A 13,785-nucleotide genomic window follows, 5' to 3' on the forward strand; every position below is an offset into this window, starting at 1 on the left:
CCTTTAGCTTTTCACTACATTTAGAATCTCCGGTGCTCCCCTTCAGCCCACCTCTGATTTCCTAGTTTGGGTGGCAAACTTGCTTACTTGTACTTTGATTTTCATCCCGCCAGTGGCTGGCCCACCCCAAACTCTGTTTTTTTTTTTTTTTCAACTAAGATTTATTGTGGAACTATAATATACCGATCAGTGTCTGAGAATAAGTGGAGGACAAGACACATAACAGGCTAAGATTTGTGAAACAGTGCTACAGTCTAGTTATATTTCATTGGCTTGGAAGAGAATTTGGAACAACAACAAAAAAAAAACCCCAAAGGTTTAAGGGGGAAAATGATATACCCATACTTCATCTAAGTTGGCTACTATTAATATTATGGTGTGTTCCTCTTTAACCTTTAAGGATAAAAAGCAAAGACAGAGGGTGGTAGCTCAGCAAGATAACACTTGGTTAGTAGGTGCTAGGCCCAGGGTTCCATACCAGGATATGAAACATATAAAAATAACCATGGGACCATGCTGTATATAATACCTAGAACTCCACTTTCCACCCTTATTTTGCCATGAGTCTTTTCCAAATCCATTAAACTAATCTCTAGCAGTATTTTTAAAGGCTGTATAATATTCTATTATATAACAATTATTGACTGATTTATACGCGGCTGGGCATTTAAGTGGCTCCCCACAGTCCATGTCAATACACAGACTGATATCAATCATTTCCTTTGTTTGTTTTTTTGTGTTTATGGTTTATTTGTAGTTTCTACAGATTCTTAGAAACCAAGGAACATAAACTTTTTCTTAGGCTGGACACTCGCCATCTATGCACCCTGCAGAATGCCTGTCCCCAGTGTGCCACCTACCAGTTCATAGCAATACTCAGGTCACCAAACCCTCAATAATACTGATGCCTTTTTTAAAAAGCTTATTAACTTCCTGAGGACACAGGCTCATTGCCTTAACTTCTCAATCAATCTTTATGCCACGTGTTTAGTATGCACTGACTCATCTCTGCAAATGGCAGCCTTTGCCAATCTGTCTGTGGGGAATTTCTCTTGAAGCTCATGTTGCTCATTATAAAAAAGGAGTCATTTCCTTTCATTAATTTCTAGTGTTTTATTATGTTGGTTTATAATGAATTTGGACCTGAAAAAAAAAACAAAAAACAAAAAGCTCAGTTCCTTTTGTCTGCATCTAATACTATGCTTGTTGTTTTTAAGTTTAGGAATGTAAATTCCAGCCTGGCACCACAAGGCACCTTATAATCCGAGGGACGCTGGAGGACAGTGACTTGGAGGCCAACCTCAAGGCAAGACCTCGGTCTCAAAACTGGAAAGGATGATTTCCTTCGCATATTCTTAGGCATTTTCAGATAGGTCTTATCAGACTTTCTAAACATCAAACATCCATGAGATGATGGTCTGGCATTGCACAAATTACCAAAACAACAAGCATAACACACACCAAACAAACCCTAAGGAAGCAGCATTGTCACTAGCCTGATGATGCCTAATGTCACTCTCATCATGTCCATGACCTGCTACTTACTAAAAAGATGTGTGTCTTGGAATCAAGGAACTGCTATAATACAAATTATAGCAGTGACATATACTGTTAGAAATACAACTTGTTATTTATTTGATCTGTGTACTAGAAATGGCTACAACATTGAAACGCTCTCCTCTTGAATTCAGAAGGGAGCAATGTCCATTTAAAAAAAGATAAATTAGAATCAAATTATTTTCTCTCGTATAAGCTAATGAGAATCCAACTTTAAATGGAAGGAGCGTCAATGGCATCTGCAGCCTGTTCTCAGCTGTTATCTCAGAATAATTGATGTATTTATGACCTCAATTCATAGAGCCCACTGGCTTCACTTTGCATAATTGAGCCAAACCTGAATATAAATGACAAACTGCCCTGTTGCCTGCTTAGTGACCATGACCTTTAACTAAAAATCACCTAATATGGCAGGAGCAAATTTAGCAAGTATAAGAAACTCTATTTTGAAACATTATACCTCATACAGAAATGGAAAGAAATAAGTAAAAGTATCAGAAAGATATGAGCTGTGATTTGTTGTCTTATTATTTGAGAGTGAATATTTAATTATAAAACACTTATCACCAATAGAATCTCCTGAAAGAAATTCCACCAAAGCCAAAGCTTATATTCTAAGTGGGCCAAAGGGGTAAATAAACTTAACACCTTTTATTATTTTTTTTGAATGAAAAAAAATCACTATGAAAAATTCAAGTCAATGTAATAACTAAATTTACAGTTAAATTTCCTGTTTGCAAATAAACCTGTTTCATATGGCTGATGGTGGTTGACCACACTCCAGTGGAGGGCCTCACATGGGTAAAGGGGTGGCACAAATTGGACTCATTGGGTTATTTAAAATAAGGACATGGATTTGGGAGGAAGTGGATCAGGTGGAGGAGGAGTTGGAGGTGAATATGATCAAAATACATCAAATGCGTGTGTGGAATTCTCAAAGGCTTAATAAAACCTTAAATACATCAGCTATCACATTTAGAAACATATTACAGGGGGCTGCTTCATTTAAGCAGGGGGCAGGTATCACCTGCTGAACCAGGAAACATGACTCTTTTTTTTTTTTTTTTAGTTTTCAAAAGACTGAAATTTAAAAATAATCTGCAATCCCTATGACCTAGGACATACAACGGAGAATACCAAAGCCTCCCGCCTGTCACCATGTCACCGGAATGACTTGTTAACAAGCCTGTTTATAGGTGTAGACTGAGTAGGTGTTATCATCCACACAGCAACAATCGGATGACAGCATGATGGCCAATTAGGTCCGACATGCGCAGTGCATGCTATCCCATACAACCCTGTGTGCAACTACACAAACAGCTGCTTTTTTATTATAGCCACTGCTTACTGTTATTCTGGCTGACGGGGGAGGGGGAGGGGGAGGGGAGGAGCAGCCCCTCAACACATATGTTACATGTATTTCGAGCTCTGTTTGTAACCGATTTCTTACATGGAACCACAGCAGGCCTGTCCAATTACATAGGGCAATGTGGATTCCTGTTACTAAATTCAAAAGTGCTTAGAAGCCATGCCATGTGGGTGCTGGCTGAACATGGCTTTTGAATCAAAGACAGAAAAATGAGAGTAAATGCTCATACAGAGATACTCAGAAGTGGTATTTTTTCCGAGCTTTCGTTACAAAGTAAGTGAAACCTCTGTCATGGGCAACGGGAGCTGCTGTGGCCCAGCTGTGTCTTTGCCAGAGTAATGTAATAAGATCCCACCGTCCAATGGGAAGTGTCTGGAGACAAGGCTCTTGAGGGATGATTGGTGTAGACAGGGTCAGGGAGGCTGGGGCTTTGAGGACGGGATGACAACCCTTGTAAGAAGTGACACCACAGTGTGCAAATGTCTATGTCCCCGTGTCTAGCCTCTCTCCCCCACCCTTCCCTTCCTTTTGTACCCACCCTCCCTCCTCATCCCTCCTCCATCTTTGATCCCTCTCCCTTCTCCTTGTCACATGAACACTAAGAACACATTAAGAAGGTAGCCAGCAGGACATGCCTACACAGGAACTGTTTTCCAACACCTTATTCTCAGATTTCTCAACTAAGAGAAACAGATTTCTATTGTTTAATTCAGACAGTCCACGATGCAGTGTAACAGCAGAGCTGACTTAGCTGACTGAGGTAGAGACTTTAGTTAACAACAAAGTGCCAAGACTAGCTCCCCACTTCTAGCTAATGCACCTGTTGGAGTTTATATATGAAATGTCACCCCAAAAGGCTCATAAGTAAAAGTCTTGGTCCCCAGAAGTTGGTATTACGAGGGAAGGTTCTGGAAACCTTAGGAAATGGAGATCAGCTGGAAGAAGTGGGTCTCTAGGAGTGTGTCCTTAAAACTACATCCTGTCTTCAAATGTGGCAAACAAGCCACTGGGCAAAATATCCTCGTTTCCACCACAGACAGAATTCTGCCTTAAAAAGGGCAAGCCTGGATGCAGGCAGAGTTAGGGGCCAAACTCTGCCAAGACAGGGTAAGCAAGTCCTCAATAGTTCCTGCCTCACAAACATGTCTGTCAGATATATTGGGCCAGAAGGCTGAAGATGATGCTCAATGTTACAGAGAGTTTTGGGTGACTGATCATGTAGAAAACTGTCTCTGTCATCTTTGCATTTGGAAAGCTAATAACCTGCACTCCCGGCATACTCAGGTAATCAATTTATCCCTTCTCAAGTCTCTGATGGGATTTAAGACCAGATAGTTTAGTTTTACAATTAAGCTTAGTTGTTTAGGGGTTAAGAGGTTTTTAGGTCTAGATAGATGTTTTAAGTTGATAATGATGAGATATGATAGATATTGATTTATATTCAGAATTTTAGATGCACCAAGATAGAAAAGATGTTTTCTTCAAGGCTGTCAAATACAAATAGCCAAAACACTAAGAATATAACATTTATATAATTCCTGTTTGGTCATGGTTCTTCTTGCTATAGGTAGTTTATTGTATATATGTGTAATAATAAAAATGTATATGTTAAAAATATTTAATAAAAAAAGAAACTATGTCCTGTCTTGCCCCAATGTCCACTTCCTGTTATCATGAAATGAGAGGTGCCATAAGCATCTGCTGCCATGACGGTCACTTCGCATGGGCCAAGAGTCAACTGAAGCAAGTACAGACTGAGACCATGAGCCAAGAGTTTCTTCTTCAAGTTCTTTGTCAAGTTATCACTGAAATAATAAGGCCAACACAACAACATAGTACTAATAAAATGCCAATTATAGATACAATTGGGTATATGGAATAAAGGAGCTTTTTGGTACATTTGGAAGTTATATCTTTATTTTTGGTATAAAATTATTTCCTGGGGTTGAGGAGACAATTCAGTGATTAAGAGCCTTGGCTGCTCTTCCAGAGGACCTGAGTTCAGTTCCCAGCACCCACATGGTGGCTCACAATTGTTTGTAACTCTAGCTCTAGAGAACCCAATGCCCTCTTCTGTCCTCCACAGGTACTGCATGCATGGCGCACACACACACATAGGGCGGGGGTGGGGGGTGGCGGTAAGGGAAGGAAGGAGGGGAGGCAAAACACCCAGAACATAAATTTTTTAAAAATCCACATTTTCTGTTCATTTAATCAGCAAAGGCACCTGCTACCAGACCTGACTATCTGAGCTTAACTCCTAGGGCCCCCACAGTAGAGAGAGAGAACTGGCTTCTAAGAGATGGCCTCTGACACACACACACACACACACACACACACACACACACACACACACACACACACACGAATGAATGAATAAATGAAATGTAAAACAGAAAGAAAGGTATCTTAGCTTTTCTCATCACTTATTAACATAATCACAACCCTTTGAAACCATTTAAGAGGACACAAACAAGACCAACTACAAACAAAGAAGTATCATTTTTGGAAACTACAGAAGTATTCAGGCTTGAAAGCCGAGACTTGGAAATGACACTGACAAACAGCATCACTTATAATCTGCATCAGGCACTAATAGGAAAACAAACTAAGAATCTTGGTGGAAAATATTATGTAGCCATTAAGACAGAGGCTTCTGAGTTCTGTGGTTAAGGTAAATGTAGAAAACATAGCTGCGTACCAGGGTCAGGGGCACATGCATGTAAGCAGTCACTAGCATAGGCTCCTGCTGCCACGATGTCCATCTACACATGTGTGTGCATGTGTGGTTATGTGCACTTGCTTGTGTGGGTGTGTGTATGTGTATGTAGAAGCTGCAGTCGGCATCAGGTGTCCTCAGATGTCCTCCATCACTTGCCACCATATGTTTGGAGACAGCATACCTCACTGATCCTCAGGTTTGAACACTCAGCTAAGATGGCTGTCCAGCAAGTTCCAGAGACCCTCCTATTTGTGCCTTCCCAGAGCTGGGGTTACAGACATGGCCCAACCAAGCCAACATTTTTATTTTCAATTATTATTGCATGTATGATGTGTATATGTAAATAAATGTGTGCATATTTGCCGTGGTTGGTACACATGTGGAAGACAGAGGGCAACTTTCTTGGTTCTGCCCTCAGACCTTGTGTTTGAGGCAAGTTTTCTCTTTTTTCTGTCACACTACGTACTTCAGGCTAGCTGACTGGTGAGTTTCTCGTCTCTTCTCTTATGTCTGCCTCCCACCTCCCTGTAGGGCTTGCAGGTTCACGGGTGGGCACTACCACAGCTGACTATTTCGGTGGGCTCTAGGGATTGAACGGCAGGCAGCAGGTTTGAGAAACAAGCGCCTTTACCCACAGAGCCCTCAGGGACTGCACGTGTCCAGCTTTTTACTTAGGGTCAGAGATCCAAATCCATGTCCTAACGCTTACAGACTGAGCCATCCCTCCAGAAACAAGGGATTTTTAAAAGGAGAGGTTATAATAAATCCCAGGAGACAGTAACTAAAGACAGGTTAGCAGTCAGGGTCAACTGTCTCCTCTGCATGGAGCATGGCCGACTCCTACGGTGCTTGGGGAAGAGGTAGGGAAGAGTCCAGCTGTTCAGGCCTGGTCTGGACCGGCTCTCTTTCCATAGGCTTTGATTCCATGGCCAGGGTGGTGATTTATATAAAACCTTTCCCTCCGTGAGTTCCAAGTGTAGTGGGAGGGAAAATATCCTGCTTCAAAATGTCTGTCTCATTATATAAAATCCATCTCAAGGGAGTCTTGATTTGGGGTGAAATACTGCTCCCACATGAAGCTCTGTCTGACTGGAACCCCTCCCAGAAGGCAGGTGGATCTGCCAACACCTTTATGGAAGCACATAAGACAATAATCATAAAATACATAAACAGACATCCAAGGAACATAGGGAAAAAAAAAAACCTCATCTACTCTACAAATCTCTGAGAACAGTTCTGGAGTGCTGACTTGAAGAAAACTCTAACAGGCTGAGAGAACAATTTCCATGAAATCAGACAGGATGATCATCATTTTTACATGCATTTGCTGTTGAAACTCATTAGAATAATGCAACGGCGGGGCTGGGGGATGACTCAGTGGGTAAAGGGGTCACGCTGCAAACAGGAGAATCTGAGTTTCCATCTCCAAGATCCAGGTAAAATGCCAGGAGGGGTCACATGGCTGCAATTCCAGCGGTCAGGAGGTAGAGTCAGGAGGATCCAGCTGAGCCTAGCTAAATCAGTGGGCTTCTGCTTAGTGAGAGAGGTCTCAAAAATAATAATAATAATAATAATAATAATAATAATAATAATAATAATAATAATAATAATGTATAAGTGACTGAGGAAGACACCTGATATAAACCTCTGGCCTCATCCACACACATGTGCACGCATGCATGTAGACACAGACATACAGAAAAAATTTTTTAAATGAAGAAAGAAAAATGCGATAGCCTTAGTAAATATGAAGATAAAATATATGGTTCTACGATATAAACAGTAAATGGTATTTATTACAGAACATACTTATCCTGGACAACACATGAACGCATGCCCCCCACACACAGGGGCACTCTGTGCTAAACCTAACAAAAGCATGGTGCAAATTGAGTAATTGCTTGAAAAACAGTGTAAGCCATTCTTGAAAATCCTGAATCCCAGGCCTAGGCCTCTTAGGCGGCTGCATGAACGCTGACCAAAACCCAAGAGAGCAAGATGCACTCCAGAGCTTCCGGCGGGCAGGCTGCTCTTGTGACAAGGCTTCCTCTGCATAGCTTTATTGGCTCAAACATGGCTGGACTGGCATGTTTACCCCCTGCCTGTTCACTTACACAGTGCCCTCATGCGGATCTCAATTCAATGTCCAGTGGGTTTTATTTTCTACTATGATTTTGGAAATACATACTTTTCAAACAGTTTATAAGGAAACGCGACTGTAGCGTCTGGGGATGGGGTTAATTTTTACACCTCTTTTCCTTCTTTGCTCCTGATAACCCTGTGTATTTTTCCAAAAGGGGTGAGGTAACAATGTTGCTTAAAACTGAACAATTGCTAGGAGTGTTTCTGGCTTAGGGGAAGAATGAGTCACACACCCCGACACAGACATATCCTGAGAGTCGGGGGCCATGAAGAAACCTTGTGGACAAGGTCGTGTCCTCATAAGATACAACAGCCTTGAACTCTGTAAGCACAGTCTGTTCTTCTCAAGGCCACCAACAACCTGGCGCTCTTCCATTACAGACACAGACATCAGACACTATTCATCTATTTTCAATTCTAGTTGAAGAAAACAGAACTCAAAAAGTGTATGATCTATCACATTAGTTTGTTTTAGACTTAACTGGGCACCGTACATAAAACTGAAGCCAAAGTCCACTGGACTAACACTTAGCCATACTACCTACGTGCGTCACTGACTGTGGTGCCTGCATCTCTTCTATCTCCCTCTCTTCCTCTCTTCTTTCTTCCCCTGCCCACAGGGTCTTAACTATGAAACCCAGCCTGGTTTAGAATTCAACTTAACAGTCTTCCAGATCTTCTGCCTCCAGTGTGTTGGGTACAAGGCATGACCAGCCATGGCCAGCCACAACTGACAAAGGGTTCAAGTCACAGTGGACACTGTTGCTTCTTCCTGAGCCAGCTTCACAGGGCACAATCTTTACACTGCCTTATTCCATGTCTCCTCTTGTCCTATGACTCACTGCTGATGTCAGGACTGCAGAAAAATGCTGCCCCATAGAGCATGGCACAGAACAACTGCCTTCTTAGACTCAGATTCTGTGTTTCAGGAATCCAGAAAGAACACCACCAAGGGGCCTCTATTCCATACTGTCTGTAGCCACAGCATGAAAACCTCAGGCTGCACCTGCAGTTCAGGGCTCACTCACAACCCTAATATTGACACCGTTGGTGGCTGGGACCAGGGAAGCTACATTTCTTACATGGGCTTCAGGGACCAAGATTTTAAGTCACAAGGCAAAAAACAAAAACCAAAACCTGTGGACTTACCATGATACTTAAGCTGGATTCTATTGAAGGATATGTCAAAAATCTATCAGTTCAAAAGATAAGAGAATTCACCTCAATCACTTGGAGACTGAATGGCCGAATTATAAAAGAATAGATGGGACAAGAGATACTGCATACAGTCAGTCACCTTCTAAGTTGTCACCTCCAGCCTTATTCTTAATTTCAGAGACAAAGATCTAACAATCTACTACGTAGCTAGAGCCCTGTGTGTGTGTGTGTGTGTGTGTGTGTGTGTGTGTGTGTGTGTGTGTGTGTGTGTGTGTTGACTGGCACTTCAGATAAGAGCTGCCCCAACTTAACTCACCTTCCTCTCCTGTTCCCTCCCTCTGTCCCATAATATGCAAACAGAATTCGAAACTTGGAGAGAGACTAGGAGCATCTGCAGTCTGTCTGTCCAGTGGGACACAAGTGTAATCCACAGTCAGTATTGGTAATTAGAGGGACAAGAAGCTGATCCTGGGAGCATAGTTATCTATTATAGGGAACTCAAGTCAGCTCAAGACACTCCAAGACCATGTTCTCAGCACAAAGGAGATTTATTTGCCCCTGTGGGACAAAGGTCATTCATAAGGGACAAAGACAGGAGACAAAGGACAGGGAGAAGGGGAAGGGACCAAGGGACAGGGGGAAGGGGTATTTAACCCCTAGGTCAAAGTCCTGTCTCTGCATAGAGAGGAGACAGACCATAGGAAAATGGTGGTTTATAAAAGGAAAAGAGAAAACCCTGTGATAGGAGGAGGTGTTTAATTTTGATTAGGCATCTTAATTAGGGCAGCAAAGGGGGCTTTTGATTGCTAGACTTCAATACTTTGATAGCTGGACCTTGGAGGTCAGCCTCAGGAGGAGGAAGTGGCCAAATTGAGTGAACAGACTTTGGGGACTAGCTTTAGGAATGTGATCTAGTGGTTTTTAGCAAGGCAGAGGGAGTCGGGGAGAAGGGGAAGGCGTGCCAAGCCATGTTTCCAGGCTGGTTAGAACCCTTCTACTGTTTCAATAGTTACAGCTTACCTCTGATGCCTCTTACCTGGAGTTCCCTTGGAAAGGGTTCAACTGCCCAGGTTCTGCTTCCCTGGGTTTCATTTCATACAAGCTAAGAAACCTTATAGAGGAACTAGTGTCCAAAAGAACATACGCTGGGCAGCAATACGTCAGCTTTTATCTCCAAGGCTGTGTCGGAGTCTTCCAATGTTTCTGGATTTAGGTATTTCAATTTCTTTGCAAAGGAAAGCATGCCTCATCCTGCCTTATTTCCTAATACTGAATACATACATCTTCCTCTCCATATATGTACAATTTCCCCTCTACATACGTGCCCTTCCCCTCCATATACATATACTTTCCCCCTCTGTTTTAGTTAAGATTTCTATTGCTTCGATGAAACACCATGAAAAGGGTTTATCATTTCCACATCATAGTTCCTCATCGAAGGAAGCTAGGACAGGAACTCAAACAAGCCTGGAGCCTGGAGGCAGGAGCTGAGGCAGAGACCTTGGAGGGCTGCTGCTTACTGGCTTGCTCAGCCAGGTTTCTTATAGAACCCAGGACCACCAGCCCAGGGATTAAATCACTCACAATGGGCTGGGCCCACCCACATTGATCACTAGTAAATAGTTAGCTTCTGTCAATTCAACATGAACTAGTGTGCCCTGGGAAGAGGGACCCTCGGTTGAGGAATTTTCTACATCAGATTGTCCTTTGGGTATGTATGTCTGTGGGGCATTTTCTTAATTGGTGATTGCTGTGGAAGGACCCAGCTCACTGTGTGGTGCCACCCCTGGGCAAGCAGGTACTGGGTTGTGTAAGAAAGCAAGTCATGGGGAACAAGCCAGAAAGCAGTGTTCCTTCAGGATTGCTGCCTGGAGCTGGCTTCCCTCAATGATGGATAGCAAGCTGTAGGCAAAAGAAACTTTTCCCTTCTTGAGTTGCTTTTGGTCATATTCTTTATCATAGCAGCAAAACAAAACAACCCAAAAAACAAACAAACAAACAAACAAACAACAAGAACAGAATAGTCAAAACAGAAATTAAACAGAAGTTCAGCTATGCTAATGCATACTTGACAATGCAGCACAAACCATTATAAATGCGCCAGTTTCAGTCTCAGTTTTGAAACTCATACAAATAAGACTTTAAGGATTAGGCAGTTGTAACACCCAAGCAACACTGTCTTCAAGGTTTACCACAAGTTATACACAGGGATAATCGATAGCACCATGGATTTCTGATAACAGAATTTCCAGAGAAGACTGAGCGCTAAGAGCATTACTTAAGTGTTTCAGTTACGTTTGTCAATTCAGCCCAAAGTATTGAGTCAGCGAAGAAATCAAAGCTCACACGGCCCCGCCCCAGGTAAGTGGCCGTATCCGAGTCAACCCAACAACACCTGACAATTAGTGCACAAGGACACCAGGAAAGCACGGGATTTTATGGAGTTTATGTAAAAACAGCCTGATAGAGGCTTCCCCAGACTAAACAATAACCCGATAGTACATGATGGGTGATGAAAGAGGGTTTTCTGAACTAGTTAGTAAAAACCTAAGTTTGAAACACCATGATGTCCCCACTCTGGAAAGACAATCTCTAGATTATTTTTATTGGCGAGAATAACTTCTACAGCACAAACTTGTGCGGGAAATGCTGCAGGTGGGCCTGCCAGTTGGCATCCTGCTACTGTGGTGGATGGCAATGTCTCTACAATATAAATCAATTCCTAGATTCCTGTGGTTTCTTTTCTCACTTAGTTTTGTTGTTGTTGTTGTTGTTGTTGTTGTTGTTGTTGTTGTTGTTGCTTTAAATCTGACAGCCCCCCCCCTCCATCTCCCATCTTTGAGGAAGATTAACAGAACTGCACAAACCTGATGTTCACAAAAGTAAACCTGCTCTTGCTGAAACAGTGGTCTTCCTCAGTCCACAAGTGGGGAAAATGAGGCACAGAAGAGTCCGATTTGGCTGAGGGCCCACAGCTGGACCGGAGCTGTTGGTCCCCTTACACGTGACCCCTGTCCTCTAGCTCAGTGTCTCAGTGGCTGTCTCACCTAGGAGCTGTTCGCCCTGTCACCCTCTTAACTTTGGTTTCTTGCCTAGCTTTCTGCAGAGATTGATAATCTGTGCTGGAGACACACTCTGCTATCAGCTCCCCCTTATTTCCTCAATAAGATACTGCTGGTAGGGGGGCCTAGATGGGAAGGGCAAGAATTCTGCTGGGGACCCACCCCTCTCCCATCCTGAACTGCACAGTACCCCCCTAAACACACACACACACACACACACACACGCGCCAACCCCCTAAGCAGGGACACCTCTTCAAACACAGGCACCTACTAGGGTCTCAGGAAGAGAAAGGAAATGAAGTAATGAGTCTGAAGCTGAGCAGCCGTGAATAGTGAGTGACACCACATTAGCAAGTGAGTCAAGGCAAAGCACCAAGGTAACAGAGCAGGGCCTCACAACTCCAAACGGTTCATACTTCCCTTTTTCTTCTCTTATTTTTCAAACATATAGTGGAGGCTAGCTTCTAACCTGTGATCCTCCTGCCTCAGTCCCCTAGGTGCTGAGGTTATAGGCTGTGCCACCACACCCAGCAGACGTCATCTATTACTCTGTAAAAATTTCCTACTTAAAGATTTTTTATTATCAAGGCAGTTTATAGTTTAACATGGCCCCAAAATGTTAGGTCAGTGTGTGTGGTTTTGTTTTGTTTTAATCTTCCTGTGGTATCTATGTGATTCTCTAGAATATTCTTAGAATTCACCAGTAACTGGTTAATACTGATCCAGTCTGTAAACTATGAGTCTTATTCCTAGATAAAAGGGAAGAAGTGAAAACACCGCATGTCCACACTTCAGTAAGGATTCCACCCAGAGAATGTCTAGTATCAAAACCGTGGAGCTCAAATCTGTCCTTGGAGTTAAAAAATAAAACTTCATGGTAAAAGAACAATCAACTTGTTTTGGTTTCGTTTTGGTTTTTGAGACACCGAGTCTCTCTATAGCCCAAGTTGGCCTTGGATGCCTAAGTGCTGAGGTTACAGGCCAACGCCACATGAAAAAACAGAAAGCTTGCTCCCTCGTTATTATTTCCTCTCCTTGGCACGGACCATCCAGTGCCTGTGTTTATTCCTTGAGAGTAAAGACTTACCCTGGGCTGCAGAAGTGAATGGCCACCAGCTCTGCCCAACAAGCGAATCTGTTGGGGACAGGAAAGCCCAAAATGTTGACAACGCCTCCCGGGCAGTAATGGTTGTTAAGAACTTTCAAGGCAAACAAAACTCCTAGAAAGGAATAGAGAACACATCCTATCAACAATCCAACAAGGAGAGAATCAAAGAAAACTAAATAGGAAAACAACTACGCAATTATTCCAACTGGAGAACTGCAGGTGGGGATGGCCATTGTCCCTCCAAACTGCTTCCCAGGAGGAGACACAGAAGGTGGGAATGGGCCACCAGCAATGGTAGCGATTGTCAGGGAGCTGCTCACTTTAAAGGAGCTAATTTTATGCTATCTGAATATGAACAGTGAACAGATACCACTAAAATGTATCTGGTAGCCTGTATAGAAAACGCTGAGAGCAGGGTGTATGCACTCCATAATCACACACAGAAGGCTGCATTTTGGAAGGAAGGAAGGAAGGGAGGGAGGGAGGGAGGAAGGAAGAAAGGCAGGCAGGAAGGAAGGAAGGAAGGAAGAAAGGAAGGAAGGAAGAGCAAAATCAGAGAGGAGAGTTCCGTCTTCTTGTTTCCGTATTGTACTCCCTGACCCACAAGCCAAGCTCCTCATTCACACACTTAGGACATGTAACTTAAATCCCAGTGGCAATTTCAGTC

General features: G+C 42.9%; 1 protein-coding gene across 6 annotated transcripts in view; it reads right to left on the reverse strand.

The window, feature by feature from the left end:
* The window catches only part of RHBDD1 (rhomboid domain containing 1), a 115,756-nt gene that overhangs the window by 77,115 nt on the left and 24,856 nt on the right, over positions 1-13,785 (reverse strand). For all 6 annotated transcript variants that reach the window (XM_084779828.1, XM_084779823.1, XM_084779825.1 and 3 more), the window contains one exon: positions 13,098-13,230. In XM_084779828.1, the coding sequence (XP_084635954.1) occupies positions 13,098-13,230 (133 nt within the window). The remainder of the gene's footprint in view (positions 1-13,097; positions 13,231-13,785) is intronic.

This window comes from Acomys minous (genome assembly GCF_964271855.1).
Source record: "Acomys minous genome assembly, chromosome: 4".
Classification (NCBI taxonomy): Eukaryota; Metazoa; Chordata; class Mammalia; order Rodentia; family Muridae; genus Acomys; species Acomys minous.